At 37.0% G+C, this 17,858-nt stretch overlaps 3 protein-coding genes across 5 annotated transcripts in view; all 3 read right to left on the reverse strand.

The window, feature by feature from the left end:
• Window positions 1-17,858, reverse strand: part of LOC125271224 (B-cell receptor CD22-like) — a 1,156,500-nt gene that overhangs the window by 499,595 nt on the left and 639,047 nt on the right. The window lies entirely within an intron of this gene.
• The window catches only part of LOC125271198 (hemicentin-1-like), a 987,774-nt gene that overhangs the window by 479,898 nt on the left and 490,018 nt on the right, over window positions 1-17,858 (reverse strand). The window lies entirely within an intron of this gene.
• LOC125271222 (uncharacterized protein DDB_G0271670-like) overlaps window positions 1-17,858 on the reverse strand; it is a 41,450-nt gene that overhangs the window by 13,342 nt on the left and 10,250 nt on the right. For 2 of the 3 annotated variants that reach the window (XM_048195255.1, XM_048195251.1), the window contains exons 2-5: window positions 6,548-6,736; window positions 6,064-6,387; window positions 2,997-3,314; window positions 1,222-1,548 (exon numbers count right to left, since the gene is read on the reverse strand). In XM_048195255.1, the coding sequence (XP_048051212.1) occupies window positions 1,222-1,548; window positions 2,997-3,314; window positions 6,064-6,387; window positions 6,548-6,587 (1,009 nt within the window). In that variant the 5' untranslated portion in view covers window positions 6,588-6,736. Of the gene's footprint in view, window positions 1-1,221; window positions 1,549-2,996; window positions 3,315-6,063; window positions 6,388-6,547; window positions 6,737-13,938; window positions 14,071-17,858 lie in introns of those variants that run through there. The other variant, XM_048195254.1, reaches the window with a different exon arrangement.

Here is a 17,858-nt window from a genome sequence, read left to right on the forward strand (position 1 = left end):
TGCCGTTTTAAAATGAATTTATTACTTAATAATCTTAATTAATTTATGCAGTAATTAATCTTACTGCACAAATAATAATACCACATCTAAATGAAAATACACCATTACAAATGTAGCTTCTGTATTCAAAATTTTCAATATTTCTTAATATTAGCTATTCCGTTTTTTATATTAAAATATATATATATGCACCTTTAAAAAAAAAGAATAATCGCAAGATGTTTGTTTCTGGAACTTTAGCCTGTGGTTTCAAACTGAATAATACCATACAGCAGTGTTACTGGATGAACGCCCTTAACTGCAGTTAACTATAGTACAAGTGTGGTAAAAGGACTTACAGCAGCACTAAAACCTGCACTTCTACTGTATCCAGATGACCACACCTGAACTACAGTTAAAACTGCTGTAATAATGTGTCCAAATTACCACACTAATGCTGCAACACCAAACACTGTAGTGATACGAGATTAACATACAGAGAGAACTAAAAACGTCTGCTGCTTTCAAACTGCAAGCCATTTCTGCAAGCCATTCAGCAGTAAGAAATGAGTACATGAATATGAAATGAACAAATAACTATAATTGTATAACAGTATTAGAGTGGTTACATTTATAGAATGAAATGAAGAATAAATTGGTCAAACACAAACACTGACCATTGCTTCACTATGTGAGCAGTGCAGTTTCTCATTGTGAAAAGTGAAAGTTACGTGTGGCCAAGTACAGTGTCCCATTTCATCATACTTGAGCACAGCATCTTTGTGCTCTACATTTCACCAAGTGCATACACACGCGCGAGTGAGTATTGAACACACACACACACACACACACACACACACACACCCAAAGCAGATTGGGGGTTAAGAGCCTTACTTTCCTGCTGTTACTGAGAATCAAACCCATGACCTTCATTTGGGTTACAAATCCTACTCTCTAACCATTAGGCCACAACTGCACCAACAGCATCATTGTTCTACACAAAGCTGCACTTTGACCTGCATACACTGTAATCATGTGAACTTCAGTTTGTTTTTAGAAAAGGAAAAAAAAAACACTTCCTCTTTTACTTGCAGTTTGTGGTTTTGCTCAATTAAACAGAAAGAACGTCTAAATTAAAAATAACCATGTGGTTAAACCTGCTTGAATAGAATCAGCTTCAAACCTCAGTGATTTTAAGCAACGTAATAAGATGAACAACATGTTATGGAAAATCATCCATACCTGTAACATTGATCAGGACTCGTGTGATGAAGCTCTTGTGTCCTTGATCAGACTGAACTCCACACCAGTATTCTGAATCTTGTTCAGTCACATGACTGATGCTTCCCGTCAGGAGCTGCTCTTCTCTGTCATCATACAGCTGGATCTTTCCCTCAGGACTCCATCTTCTGCTCTCCTTCACAGACGTCTCTTCAGCACAGAGATCAGCTCCAGATCTCCAGCAGAGAAACTTCACATCACTAATGTGGGATTGTGGGTATTTGCAGCTGATGTTCACAGATCCTCCTGCAGCAGCTGATAGACTGATGCTCTTCACACAACAATCATCTGTTTCAGATCCAAATCAAGTGCAGCAATGTTACAATGACCAGGGTTTTCCTAATGGACCGCGTTTTCCTAATGGGCAACATGGGCTGCAGCCCAGGGCCCCGAGGCAATCCTCTTTTGCGTTTTAAAATGAATCGTCGTCACACACCTGAATCAAGAGTCACGGGCGCAGCGGACACGCACGCAGGAATACAACCAGGACAGTGTCGTGGCGTCTGGGTATGCACGTGCATATGGGCCTGGGTGGATTGGTGCCCCGCTATTACAGGCTTAACACCAAGGTATACTTCGGGCGTTCGCAGCGCGTAATTTTCGTCATCAGGAGAGTTCGCGGTCGTCCGAACTCCCCGTCCGCGTGCATCCCAATTTTCGTGATGGCACGGGCCGTGTGTGTACTCTACAACAGCCCATGCGAGAGTGAATTGAGTGATTGAAAACAAAAGTCCACTAGATAGTGCGCAGTGTACACGCCGAACGCATCTTTCCGCAGCCACATACTTTTAAAGGCTCGCACGCGCGTCTGTGCGCGACACAGAAGCCGTGTGCGCGTTCATAAAAATGAAGCATAATAGAAATAATGTTGTCAATAACTTGCTAAAGCCTATCTATGTTAAATGTTACTACTAAAATCATTAAGAAGCTGAATAAATTGACAAAGAAAGGGTCCATACAATGTCTTAACGATGATCTATTGCATGACCGTCATTTTTAAAGTGGGTTTCTGAAACTTATGCATGCAGTAATGTAAGTAGTACAGAATTTTAAATGAGTCATATTGGTTTTCAGAAAAAGAAAAAGAAAAGAAAAAACGCTACATCTGCACATTTTAAGAGACTGCACAAGATGTGAATAAATGTAACTTGTACACTCGTTGGGGTGGATACGTTTAATTCAACTAAATAAAATGCACATAAAATGTGATGGAAACATATTTAGAGAAGAAACTAACAGTACATTTATTAGGTATAAAACGTGCATTAAAAAAAGTCTGTGACAATAATTAATCAACTAGCATAATCTTCAGACACATCGCATCTGAAATGATGCTATGACCATTCTGAAATTCCAAAGCCAGAGTCGAATCGGTCGAATTTAAACTTGGACTTGTTAAAAAGCCTTTTTTAGTTTTAATTTTATTTTTTACATTTTTAGATCAGCAATGCAAAGTCATAATGATGGAGGAGCGTACTGTAGTAGACTACAGTTGTTGTCAATCATAGAAAAGTTTTTACCATTTTTGTCTTCATGTTTTAAATTGATAATATCTTATTCATATTAAAATCGTCGGACTCATTCGCATAAGACGCGCGATTATGGATGTCGAGGGGGAGGGGGGCCTTTGCGATCGTTAGCCCAGGGCCCCGCGAAGGCTTAACGCGGCACTGACAATGACCAGATATATTCATGGATTCTGTCAGATAATGCAGAAATGAATGAAAGCGTCTCACCGTCTCTGATGTCCAGATTAAACTCAGAGAAGAAACTGTATTCTTCAGAAACTTTGACTGTAATCTTATATTCTCCAGAGTCGTTCTCATTCAGATCTCTGATAAACACACGTAAGAGACCTGCAGATCTGTCATCCTGAACAGAGAATCGTCCGTCCTGTTTCCATTCTGCTGCTCTGCTAGTGATTGTTACAGCAAAACATTGATATGTTGCAGTGTTACAGATGTCTATCAAAGGATCCTTGAGTTTCTTTTCATATTTGTAGTTTATAATGACGTTTCCTCCTGAATATCCTCTCACGCTCCTGATTTGTTGATCTGTTAAACACAAACTCAGATCATTTGTCATTTTGTTCTCAATGATTTTGTCACTCTGCTGTAATATTTATGAATGTGTGACAGACTGGAAATATGATGATGAAAGACAAAATTATTAAGTAAAAATATAGGTACCCCAAAATGCATGTTTTTTTTTTTTTTCTTTCTTCAATTAAAATACTTATGAGAATCTTTAAAAGTGTTTAAATGTTACTTAGATGTAAGTGTCTCTATAAGATGCCTGTAGGTGGTGCATTACGTTGGAGTGATGAGGAAACAGGCAGAAGTCAGGTGGTCAGAATGTGCAATAATACATCATCCCCCAGCCCCAGCATCCTCAGATCATTCTACATTTGCACTATAGAGAGCATCCTGACGGGCTGCATCACTGCCTGGTTCGGAAACAGCACTGCTGGCAACCGTAAAGCTCTGAAAAGGGTTGTGCGAACTGCCAGCCACATTGTTGGAGGTGAGCTTCCCTCCCTCCAGGACATCTACACCAGGCGGTGTATAAGGAAAGCCCGGAGGATTATCAATGACTCCAGCCACCCGTCCCACAGACTGCTCTCTCTGCCCTCAGGAAGACGTCTCCGCAGCATCCGTGCCCGCACTAGCCGACTTAGGGATAGCTTTTTCCCTCAGGCTATCAGACTAATGAACAATCAAAACGAATACACCTCACAGCATACTCCACAATGGTATGCTCACACCGCACTTTAACTTTAACAGCCCAACACTGGACTATACATACACACTGCACTTAATACAATAAGCTACCTGTTACTTGATTCTGGATACCGTCCGATGCATATCCATGACATTTTTGTATCCAGTTCACGTACATCTGTTGCACCTTAGCACATTTTTATGTGTATATATATGTCTACATAATGTAGAAGGTGTCCTTTCTGTGTATAGTGTATAATGTGTAGTGCTAACTGTATGTATGTACATATTGAGTATAATGTGTAGTGTAGTGCTAACTGTAAGTATGTCTAATAGTACACTGTGTGTACTGACTATATGTATGTGCATATTGCACATTTTTACCTGTTGAAGTCTGTATGGTCATATGTCTGTATGGTATATGATAATTGTTTCTGCAATCTTTGGAGCACGCTCCCAAGAATTTCACTCTCCAAGGCACATGTGCTGTGGTGATGTGACAATAAAATTGACTTTGACTTTGACTTTGAAATTATGTTCAGGCAAAAGGTCAAAGCAGGTCAAAGCTTTTAAATAAACACCAGAATGCTGCAGACTTTGTTGATCTCATCATTTTCTACAGGTATGTATGTATGGTTTTTATTGACCAATATCCAAATATTCATTAATGTTTTCAAATTTAATGTTTTCAAATTATTATTTTATTAGCAATTCAATCATTGCAATTTCAAAGAGTAAACAGAGTTCAAAGATCATAATACTCTTAAAGGTGCCCTAGAACCCTTTTTCACAAGGTGTAATATAAGTCTAAGGTGTCCCCTGAAAGTGTCTGTGAAGTTTCAGCTCAAAATACCCCATAGTTTTTTTTTTAATTCATTTTTTTAACTGCCTATTTTGGGGCATCATTAAATATGCGCTGATTCAGCGCGCGTCCCCTTTAAATGCTCACGCTCCCCGCCCCCGAGCTCGCAACTCTATAATACATTGCATAAACAAAGTTCCCACAGCTAATATAACCCTCAAAATGGATCTTTAAAAAGTGTTCGTCATCAGATCATGTGAGTATAGTATTTATTTGGATGTTTACATTTGATTCTGAATGAGTTTGATAGTAGCCTATGCTGCGGCTAATGCGGCTAAAGCTAACATTACACACTGTTGGAGAGATTTATAAAGAATGAAGTTGTGTTTATGCATTATACAGAGCGCAAGTGTTTAAAAATGAAAATAGCGACGGCTCTTGTCTCTGTGAATACAGTAATAAACGATGGTAACTTTAACCACATTTAACAGTACATTAGCAACATGCTAACGAAACATTTAGAAAGACAATTTACAAATATCACTAAAAATATCGTGATATCATGGATCATGTCAGTTATTATTGCTCAATCTGCCACTTTTCGCTCTTGTCCTTGCTTGCTTACCTGCATAACGTTTATTGATTCAGCTGTGCACAGATCCAGACGTTAATACTGGCTAGTCTAATGCCTTGAACATGAGCTGGCATATGCAAATATTGGGGGCGTACATATTAATGATCCCGACTGTTACGTAACAGTCAGTGTTATGTTGAGATTTGCCTGTTCGTCGGAGGTCTTTTAAACAAATGAGATTTATATAATAAGGAGGAAACAATGGAGTTTGAGACTCACTGTATGTCTTTTCCATGTACTGAACTCTTGTTATTCAACTATGCCGAGGTAAATTCAATTTTCAATTCTATGGCACCTTTAAAAATGTGATGCATAATTAAGAGATGTGAAACAATCACATATATTTTTCATAGATTTGAGCTGAATTATGTTATATTGAGTTTTGCATTTTGTCCATGTGGAAACGCTGAAACATGATATGGTGGGTTCCTTTGAGATTAACACTGATAAGGGTCTAAAAAACATACCTTGAGCACATTTGAGACTATTAATTGCTATTATTTAGTATTCTATTTAATTTATGAGTGTAAATCATTATTGATGGAGTCTGTTTTGAGTTTCAGGTGTGAACGGCAGTAATTACAGTCAGTGTTGAGTATTGTGATGTTGTGGAGATCATCATGGGTTTGAGGCTCTCAGTTACTCACCTCTTATAACCTCCAGATTCACTTCAGTGTAGAAATCATCAGCGAAAGAGATATCAACTGCACAGTGGTACGTCCCAGAATCCCATTCACTCAAATTTTTGATTTCCACTTCCAGGACTTCTGATCTTGTGTTGTCATGCAGAGAGAATCTTCCAGAATGAACCCATTTATCTTTAATATCAGTCTTGATGAGGTCAGAGCATGTTGATGTCCACTGTCCTTTACAAAAATACTTTTTATTTGCTGTATATCCTTCATCATATTTGCATTTGATCGTGACTCCTCCTCCTGAATATCCCGTCACACTGATGGAGCTCACGACTCCTACAACAAACCAGCATCAAACACACTTTAATATATTTATGAGACTACACAGAAATGAACTTTCTTCAGCAGTCACTAGAACATCATGAAGTGAAGTGAAAGACTCTCCTCATCAAATCTGTGCTGTTTTTAGTGATTTACTCTGAGTTCAGATTCTTACCAGGAATCATCAGCAGAGTGAAAGTCAAGATGATCTTCATTCTTCTCTCTTATTAAATGATCTTCTCTGTTGTCAGTAGATTCAGTTCTTCTGAAGCTCTCGATGTGTGTTCAGATGAGTTTTGAGTGTTTCTTTCCTGGTTACATGTTTAACATGAAGTGCTGAATGTGACGGAGACGCCCACTTCCTCTGAGAGAGAGAGAGAGAGAGAGAGAGAGGGAAGTGAAACTAGTTCTTCACACATGGTTAATGAACACAGATGCAGAACAGACATGTGCAAATAAAAAAGTGTTATTTTACAGAGATTTTCACAGAATGATTCAATTTCAAAGGCTTAGTTTTATGTTTTTCCAGAATCGTAACATTTAATGTTTTTAACTGATTTAAGATTTAAATATAGTGTTTTTTTCAAAGTATCACTTTCTTTCAAAGATAGTGATAGTGAAACAAGCAGCGGTTCCCATAGTAACTGTATAAACAGTGCAGATTGATTCATTTAGCATTCAAAAATGAGGTGTTGCTCACCTTTAGCTTTATGCTGATCCATCAATTATTGATTTATTGTATTTATAGATTAGTATTGATTATTTTATTGTAATTTCATTTTTACCAAGTGTGATGATCTTTAATAGTTTTCCCCAAGTAATATATGCCTTTGACTAAATTAATGTATTGTCTACTGTAGTAAAAAAAAAAAAAAAAAAAAAAAAAAAAAAAACATGAAACTTGAGAGTATAAATGCTTTAAATAATAAATATTATTTGGTCATTCTGAGCTCTACATAATAACAGTGGCTCAACCAATGGAGTGATTATGGGGCGGGGCTATCAGTTTGTCTGACCAATGAAATTGATTGTGTTTGAAGACACTAGTGACCCATAAAATAAACACTTCACCTTTAAATCAGAAAATGAACGTTTTACCTCAGATTTAAGAAAACAATATAAGAGTTGTTAAGAGTTAGATCACTTTATTTTATATCACTTTTCACAAAAAAATACTGTTTCAAAGCAGTTTTACAGAAAATCACATTACTGTCATAAAAGTAACTTCAACGATACAACTTTTGTTAGCAACATTTTCTTCTTACAAATGTAAAAATAGATTGAACAAAGATTATTTGATATTATTAGTCGATTTATTATCTTGTGTGAACTAAACAAGAATGCTCTAAACATGTTGCTAACAAAAGTTGTTTTGGTGATTCTCAAGTGTTTGTCCACATCTTGTCCAAATGTTGTCCCACCTATACAAACTGAGTTATCTGAACAAACATTTTCTACATTCAACAATGTTGTGCCAGTTCCCAGCATGCATTGCAGCTTACGTGGTAACTGTTATATAAAAATGATTAATGCTTTGCATTAACCGGCTTGATTTATGCTGCTGCTGCTGTCGTTGTCACTGTTATTTAGCTGTCATATGTTTCAGAGTTCATATTTTTACTGAATTACAATTGTTGATCATTATCATGTTTGAGATTTGTGTTGACATGAGACATGTGTCGAGGTGTTGAACTATATGTTCTTTTCATTGCAACTTTTGCAATTTATTTGCCCGGTTGAAATGGGTAAACTGTGTGCCTCTTAAGAGGAAAATAATGTTCATGTTGTACAGTTAACTTTGAAAATAAAACAAGGAGATGAAAAAAAAAAAAAAAAAAAAGGATTGTAGCTGCTTACATTGCTAAACATTCTGTGGTTGTCTTGACAAGAAGTTAAAAAAAGTTAAAAAGACTACCTGTACTCATTAGGTACTACCTGTACCTGTACTCGTTAGATGAACAATTAGTTGAGTTAACTCAAAAAGTTGAGTGCGATAAGCTGCCTTATTATTTTAAGTTAGCTCAACTATTTTATTTATTTTTATTTTTTTACAGTGAACAGATCACCAATATCCCCCTCATTCATGAGAACAATAAACTGTGCCATCTATTGGCGGGAATGTGATAATAAAACAAAATAATGACTTAATTCAACAATATCTGATGGGTGATCTCAAAAGTATACTCAACGCTTTATAATATTAATGTTGAACCAATGTAATCACATGAAATGTTTTTCATCAAGGTCAATTGTACTTAATTTGTCTTCTGGGAAACATGCAAGTATCTTCTGTTGCTTCCGAAGGGCAGTATTAAGAGAAAAAAAAAAAAAAAAAATCAACAAAGTAAGAAAATTTTGGTCATCTTCATCATGACTCTTAATGCATCATGTTTCCTTCTGGAGCATCAGTGAATGTTTTTTATTAGTTGAGTTTGAGTCTCTCAGTTGTCCTCAGTGTGAAAAGACAGATCTCAAAATCATTCAGTCACTGCTGGAAAGCAAAAAAAAATCTTTGAAAACTGAAGAATCTGCAGGACCTGGAGGAATTTTCTGAAGAACAAACAAGGGACTCTTAAAAACCACCATCACAAGAAATCTTCCAGGTAACCACACACAGTATTGAGAATCAATGGTTCACATACTTTTGAACGGGGCCATTTTTAATAAATTCAGCATTTTTTTTTTTTTTTTTTTTTTGTCTTATGGATTATATGTAAACATCTTTTATGTAAAATATCTTATTCAGGACAGCACTTAAACAAAGTAACATGCATTTTGCATGATCTCTCTTATCTTATTAAAATTATTCACATTTTCACAGATTCTGCATTTTCATGTAAAGTCAAAAAGTCAAACAAAATAGTCAATTCCATAACATTGTTTATCATTTTAACATATGATAATAATCAGAAGGTAATTTATTTAGCAATTAAACATATTAATGACATTTTTGAAAGTACAGCAAAAAAAGCTCTTAAATAACATGACACCATATAAACACAAAAAAAGCACCAAACAAAAACCTTCTGAAAATGGTTTGACCATGACTGTAAAACAATTAGACAATTAGCTACGATTCATTAAAAAAAACACACACACAGATCCAGTCAACACCGAGTTACACTTAAAACACTCAGAACTTCTGAAACAATACAAAAACACACTGAGACAGAAGAAACTGGATTATTATAACAACACTCTTCAAAAGATTGAAAACACAGTTGATCAGGGCCAGTTCTGGAGCATGTGGAACAGATTGAACTCTACAAAGCCACAAGAACCAGCCATACAAGATGGTCAAATTTGGAAAGATTATTTTGAGAACCTCTGACCTGTTAAATAATCCCAACCAATTAAAAGTCCTTGAGAAACTGAACGTTCTTGAGTCATGCATCAAAAACAACCCAAATCCACTATCCAATAATCCAACAAGAACTTAGTGGAAAACTGAAGTCCCTCAAATATAATAAATCCTGTGGCCCAGACAAAATAAAAAACAAGATGCTTAAAAAGAGCTCTCCTGAACCGAATGCATTGCTCAAAGTCTTTACCTTGACTCTGAGTTCAGGTGTTTTTCCAGAGGTCTGGAGTACAGGGTTCATCTCTCCCATCTTCAAAAGTGGAGATAAAACAGACCCTAATAACTACAGAGGAATCTGTGTGACCAGTCATTTACAGCTTTACAGAAAATAACAAATACTGTCTTAAATCCACAAGTGAGCAACTGCAGCAAGCAAAATAATACAACAAAAAGCAAAAAAAAAAAATTAAAATGTTTCAAGAACATCTGTTTAGACAGTATTTGGTGCTCAATGTTAATCTTGAACTCTGTTTACTGCACATCTGTCTGACCAGATAAATGAATCACTTTATACACATTCTCTGATATTGAGATTCAACTGATGATGGTGATGGTGATGGTGGTGATGATGATGTTTCTGCAATTTTATATGTAAAAACAACAGGACAATGAATTTCTAAAGGATGTTTTTTCACACCCAGAACTTGTCATCACTTTTCTCATGATACAGACACTTGTTACTGACGTCATTCACACACTCACTACCCAGAATTCATGTTTGCTGACACACTGACACTTAGAAAAAATAATCGTAAGCTGTTTGTTTGAGTTCCCAGAACTTTAGCCTGTGGTTTCACACTGAATAATACAGTACAGCAGAGTTACTGGATGAACACCATTAACTGCAGTTAAAACACTGTAGTAATACTGTGTCCAAATTGCCACACTAATGCTAGAAAACACTGTAGTGACACAAATTAATTATTTTAATTGCATTATGATTAATATCAGTGAGAAAATCACCCGTACCTGTAACATGGATCAGGACTCGTGTGATGAAGCTCTTGTGTCCTTGATCAGACTGAACTCCACACCAGTATTCTGAATCTTGTTCAGTCACATGACTGATGCTCAGTGCCGGCCCGAGCCTCTTGGGGGCCCTAAGCAGCATTTGATTTGGGGGCCCCCCTCCCACCACGTGAAGTCACCTGTGGTTAAAGATTATTGACACAAATGTCACACTATAATGTTACATTATAAATGAATACAGTGAGGTTATGTATTAATACAAAATAAATAATAAAAAAATCGATACTTAAAATACTTTATTCTTAAACTTCTGTATACAAACTGTCACAAAACATGAATTAAATAATTAGCAAATGCAAATGTGCATTAAATGTGCAATCTTTTAAATAAAACCAAAATAGACAAACATCTATGCAGGAAGTAATGCAGGACTAATGAGTAGATCTACATTAACACTTCAGCTACTACTATTAACTACTATAGAATCAAGTTTAACTAATCAGTAAGTAATATCAAATTTAGAAGATAGTTCCTTATTAACTAATCAGTAATTACCTAATGATATTACCATCATTAATAACTATTAACTAATGGACAAATTGTAAAGAACATTAGCATGTGTCTGAGATGTAATCAGTCACAATATTTACTTTGAATATAATCATAAAATGCATCATTAATTACTCAAGTGTTAGCTAGTCACTATGCAGGAACTACTACTGATCACTAGTAGTTCTTGAAGAAAATGACTAGGTACTTGATTAATTAGCGATGCATTTTATGACGATGTTGAGATTAACTACTAGTGGTCTGCACCATTATTTTAAAGTGAAAAACATGTTTTTCACTTTAAAATAATGGTCCTGATCACTAGTAGTTCCTGCATAGTGACTAGGTAACACTTGAGTAATTAATGATGCATTTTATGACCACACTGAGAGTAAAAAAAGACAATTGCTCACATCTCAAACACTTTAATGTTGTGATTAGTAATTAATTAGTAATTCTTTATAATTTCTCATAGTTACCTATTAGTTATTATTGATGCCAATGTCATTCTCTAATTATTGATTACCTAATAAGGAACTATCTTTGTCCTAAATTTGATATTACTTACTGATTAGTTAAGCTTGTTTCTATATTACTTAATAGTAGTAGCTCAAGTGTTAATGTAGATCTACTCATTAGTCCTGCATTACTTCCTGCATAGTTACTTATTAATGACGGACCATTATTCTAAAGTGTTACCGAGGATAGCACTGCTACATCACTCGCCACCATATTAATAAGTAAATAATAAAGAAATAAAGAAATATGGCATCCCTTTCAACTTAAACTGATATCTATAATCAATACGTGAAATACACCTAGATAAATGTATATTAATAATGCGATTTAACGTTAGCTCTGGTGATGGCTTATATAAGATCATGAGGCATGACTAGCTGCTACCTCAAGTGACATGAGCACAATTTGTGCTGCTGCACAAAACATTCTGTAAATAATTATGCAAACATACCTTTATCTTGCTCTTTTTTTCTCCTCCTCTGTCTTTTTCTTCTTTCTTTTTTCGGCACCGGAGGAATACATCCTTTTTGTGACATGGCTTATCATTTATAACATTTATTACAGTGACGTGCACTTGCGCGCCGGCGCGAATTGTCAATGCACGCGAGGTGTCTATGCGCAATTGCGCATGACTCAAAGGCTAGCAGACACAGCAGCAGTTGTCGGCAAATCAGAATTTTCTTGTCTCGAATTATTTATTTATTCATTCGTATTCATTCATTCATTCATTCATTCAGTTATTTAATTGTAAAAAAAAAAAAAAAAAAAAAAAAAAAAAACACGATTGGGGGGCCCCCTATTGGCCAGGGGGCCCCAAGCAGCCGCTTAGTTCGCTTATGCCTCGGGCCGGCCCTGCTGATGCTTCCCGTCAGGAGCTGCTCTTCTCTGTCATCATACAGCTGGATCTTTCCCTCAGGACTCCATCTTCTGCTCTCCTTCACAGACGTCTCTTCAGCACAGAGATCAGCTCCAGATCTCCAGCAGAGAAACTTCACATCACTAATGTGGGATTGTGGGTATTTGCAGCTGATGTTCACAGATCCTCCTGCAGCAGCTGATAGACTGATGCTCTTCACACAACAATCATCTGTTTCAGATCCAAATCAAGTGCAGCAATGTTACAATGACCAGATATATTCATGGATTCTGTCAAATAATGCAGAAATGAATGAAAGCGTCTCACCGTCTCTGATGATCAGATTAAACTCAGAGAAGAAACTGTATTCTTCAGAAACTTTGACTGTAATCTGATATTCTCCAGAGTCGTTCTCATTCAGATCTCTGATAAACACACGTAAGAGACCTGCAGATCTGTCATCCTGAACGGAGAATCGTCTGTCCTGTTCCCATCCTGCTGCTCTGTTAGAGTTTATTATAGTAAAACATTGACCTCCAGTTTTACAGAAATATTTCATATGGTTCTTGTGTTTCATCTCTTATTTGAAGTTAATAATGAGGTTTCCTCCTGAATATCCTCTCATGCTCCTGATTTGTTGATCTGTTGAACACAAACTCAGATCATTTTTCATTATGTTCTCGATAAACACATATCTGCTCACTTTACTGCAACATTTATGAATGTTTTAACAACTGTTATGAGTTTCAGGTGTGAACGGCAGTAATTACAGTCAGTGTTGAGTATCGTGATGTTGTGGAGATCATCATGGGTTTGAGGCTCTCAGTTACTCACCTCTTATAACATTCAGATTCACTTTAGAGTAGAAATATCTTCCATATATATCAGCTCCACACCGGTACGTCCCAGAATCCTCTTCACTCAGATTTCTGATGGTCACAGTGAAGACTGCTGATCTTGTGTCGTCATACAGAGAGAAATTTCCATCATAAACCCATTTATCTTTCTCATCAGTCCTGATTTGGTCTGTGCACTCTGGCCACTGTCCTTTACAAAAAAACTTTTTATTTGCTGTATATCCTTCATCATATTTGCATGTGATCGTGACTCCTCCTCCTGAATATCCCGTCACACTGATGGAGCTCACGACTCCTACAACAAACCAGCATCAAACACACTTTAATATATTTATGAGACTACACAGAAATGAACTTTCTTCAGCAGTCACTAGAACATCATGAAGTGAAGTGAAAGACTCTCCTCATCAAATCTGTGCTGTTTTTAGTGATTTACTCTGAGTTCAGATTCTTACCAGGAATCATCAGCAGAGTGAAAGTCAAGATGATCTTCATTCTTCTCTCTTATTAAATGATCTTCTCTGTTGTCAGTAGATTCAGTTCTTCTGAAGCTCTCGATGTGTGTTCAGATGAGTTTTGAGTGTTTCCTGGTTACATGATTAACATGAAGTGCTGAATGTGACGGAGACGCCCACTTCCTCTGAGAGACAGAGAGAGAGAGAGAGGCTTAACAATATCTTTATTATGCCATTTTTCTTTCTACTTCAATATCATACAATCATTTTACAAAAATGACATTTTATAAAATACACTTTTACAAATTTAAAATTAACATTTCATTTTCTCCAATCTGACAAAGAACTCCCCCCACTGACCAAATTTCAGAAAACATTTCAATATCACATACCAACTTATAATATGCATACTCTATCTTAATTCTGGCAGCTATCATTCCTTTCAGAACCATCTCTGCATTAACTGATTCCATACCCAGCATTTTATTTTTTCTCGTTTTCCATATAGCCATCTTAGCTGACCCCAACCAAAAACTCAATAAACATTTTTTCCTCCTTTCATGAAAATTGTACATTGGACCACTTATAAAATTCTGATAAGACAAATTTTCTCCGAATTTTATGAAACACTGTGTTAAATAATTAAACAGTCCCTTCAACCTAAAACAATCAATAAATAAGTGATTAACCGTTTCTTCATTCCCACAAAATAAACACTCTTTTCCTACTGCCTGATTTAGGTATGCCACGTGTCTGTTCGTAGCTATAGCCCCGAACATCTCCACTGTAAGTCTGCAGTACGCTTTTCAATTGGGAATTTATACACAGACTTCCAGCAAGGCTTAAAGTTTGTCCTAAAAACTTCTGACCACCTCCAACACATTCTGATGCGTAACTTTCACACAAGTCATATAAAGATCCTTCTTCTTAATTTCTTGAAAACTTCCCAACTCAGGGTACTCAAAAGATAAAACCGAAGATCCAGGAATCTCATTCTCCTCTTGTACAGTAGCTGATAATTTTATGGGTGGAAAAGTATATTCCCCCTTCCCATCCTTAGACAATGCCTCTCTACTTGCACCAGGTAGAGCTGCCCACACTTCCTCTATTATTTTCCTCAGAAGGCGAAGAGATCTCAGTCCAGTAGCATTCTGCAATGACTCAGCTGTTTTCCAGCCATCACCACTTCTCAAATCACCCAACTTGACATACCCCGCCTTCACAAAACAGCTTTCCACTGATTTAGAGGACAAAATCTTCGTTCTTATTAATGGATTATGGAACAACGGTTCTCCCAATATCCAGTCCTCAGGGTTTAAAATGTCTCTGTGTATAAAAAATGTCTTTTTCCAAGTTGTTATCATTGACTTATAAAAAGGTGTTAACTCCTTCAAATCCACTTCATCAATTTGTAGTAAAAAAAGCTGTTTATCATATAAAAGGCCAGATGTTTTTCGTAGAAGAGCACAAGCAACATTAATCCACCCAACATTCTCTTCATACAACAGTCTCTGTGCTGCTTGTAACCGAAAGGCATTTATACGACTTCGTACATCTATTAGGCTTTGCCCTCCTTCATTCACTGGTAAGTAAAGTGCAGGCCCAGGAATCCATTTCTGACCAGACCAGAAGAAGTCCACCAGTTTCCTCTGAATATCCTTTATGCTTTCATCTGTTGGCTCAAGGACATTCAGTCTGTGCCATAACATAGAGGCAGTCAAGTTATTTATAATTAAAACTCTGCATCTATAAGATAATTCGGGTAATAGCCAATTCCATTTAGACAACTTGGCAACAACCTTTTCAAGCAGACCCTCCCAGTTCTTTTCTTTATACTTCTCAGAACCCAAATACACCCCCAACACTTTCATACCTTCCCTCCCCCATTTCAAACCTTCAGGAAGTTTAGGTATCCCCTTTTCAACCCAGGAACCCACAATAAACCCTTCACACTTTGCCCAGTTTACTTTAGCTGAAGAACATTTCTCATACAGGTTTAAATTTTTACAAAGTACCTGAACATCATTTGGAGTAGTGATAAAAACGGTTACATCATCAGCATAAGCAGAGACGGAAAACCTTTGTCTTAAAATATCACCAGGTATCAATAAACCTTTTAATTCAGTTCTCAGCTTACATAGAAAAGGTTCTATAGCTAAACTATAAAGTTGCCCTGATAGAGGACATCCCTGACGTATTCCTCTTTTAACAGGGATCGTACAACTCAGCCCCCCTGAGCCCCAAAAGGCTTTATAAAATTCTGATGGTAACCCATCAACTCCTGGTGACTTTCCTGTAGAAAGCTGTTGCACGGCATTTGAAAGTTCATCAAAAGAGATCATTTTGTCCAGTTCCTCTTTTTCCTCAGGCCTTAATTTAGGAAGGTCCCTTAATAACTGGTCCATAGATCCAAAATCACAGTCTATATTTCCAAACAGATCTTTATAAAATTCAATCCCAATCATTCTCATTTCTATTGGATCTGAAGTAATTGATCCATCATTTATTTTAAGATGCAGCATACATTTCTTTTGTGCTTATTTCCGTTCAAGTCCAAAAAAATAAGCAGTTGGAGCATCCATTTCCTTAATTGAAGACATTCTAGCTCTAACTAGTGCACCTTTAACTCTTTGTTCCAACAATGACTTCAGCTCCATTTTTTTCTTTTTTACAATATTCATTGACCCATTGTTATCAACATCAATCATTTTTTTTCCCCATTTCATTAATCTAAATCTCCAAATTTTTCACCATTCTCTTCACTGCAACAGTAACATTATAAGAAAATTGTTGACAAAAAAAAAGGACACGAAAGGACACGTTTAAAGTCGGAGCATTCAAAAACATAAACACCTGCCGTCTGAAGGACAACACGTGCTTCAAGGATTCATGTTTACAACCAAGCGGCACCATCTTAATTCCACTTACAAACTTTCCATACCTAGCTCACGCTGTATATCCTCATCCGGAATAAATGGCGGCACATTTGAAATTATTACCTTTACAGTTGGAGATACTAAAGGTTGAACAATAACAAAAGCTCTACTTACCACAATGCCGCTCTCTACCAACCGATTCACCATTTGTTCCTCCTTCAAAAAAACACCACGGCCTTATTCATCCGGGATGCTGAAATTATGTTTTCATGCCCCACTTGCTCAGCAACACACCCTCAACTGTTACTCCAACTTGAGTGATGCATCTAATTCCGTGACGGAGCGACAGTGACAGCGTTCGCACATCCAGGTGCGACGCCATCCCTGCACTCGCCACGTGAACTCCTCACACACTGTAAGGACTTCTTCAAGGAGTTCTGTTGACATTAGGGTGATGTCAGCTCCAGTGTCGAGGAGGGCTTCGACCTTGATGTGTTGTTCGATGATAATGGAGAGGTAAAACTTTCTTGCGATACCTTTCTCAATGAGATCACCTAGGAGTTGTGGGACTGGAGTTTGGGATGAGAGAGGTAGGATGTCAGCATTTATTTCGTTTTCTTCGGAGGAGTGGCAGACGACCAAGACAGCACTTTCAGGAACTGGAGTGGTTTCCACAGCAGGTCTTTGTTGGATGCTGCTGTGATCTGACCCATCAGGTGTTGGATCAGTTTCTGACTGTTTTGCAGGATGTTCAGGTGGGACTTCTTGTCCGTTTGAAGTTATGGTGCTTGTGGTTCTCTGAGAGAGAGATGAGGTGCTGTTCTCTGGGGTATGTTGAGTCAGGTGGTCGCTGCCATCTCGTCCGGCCGCTAGTCAGGATGAATCTGGTTTCGCTTTCTCTTCCCACTTCCGGTCATCCTCCTTTCGTTGGAAGAACTCTTTCATCATCATTTTCATCAGCTCTTGAGAGTCGAAACAAGATGAAGTCTTTTGTTCTGGTATGGATTCATTTTGAGCTCGGTCAGCTTGGAATCTTTGTGAGTT

This window comes from Megalobrama amblycephala, linkage group LG7 (genome assembly GCF_018812025.1).
Source record: "Megalobrama amblycephala isolate DHTTF-2021 linkage group LG7, ASM1881202v1, whole genome shotgun sequence".
NCBI lineage: Eukaryota > Metazoa > Chordata > Actinopteri > Cypriniformes > Xenocyprididae > Megalobrama > Megalobrama amblycephala.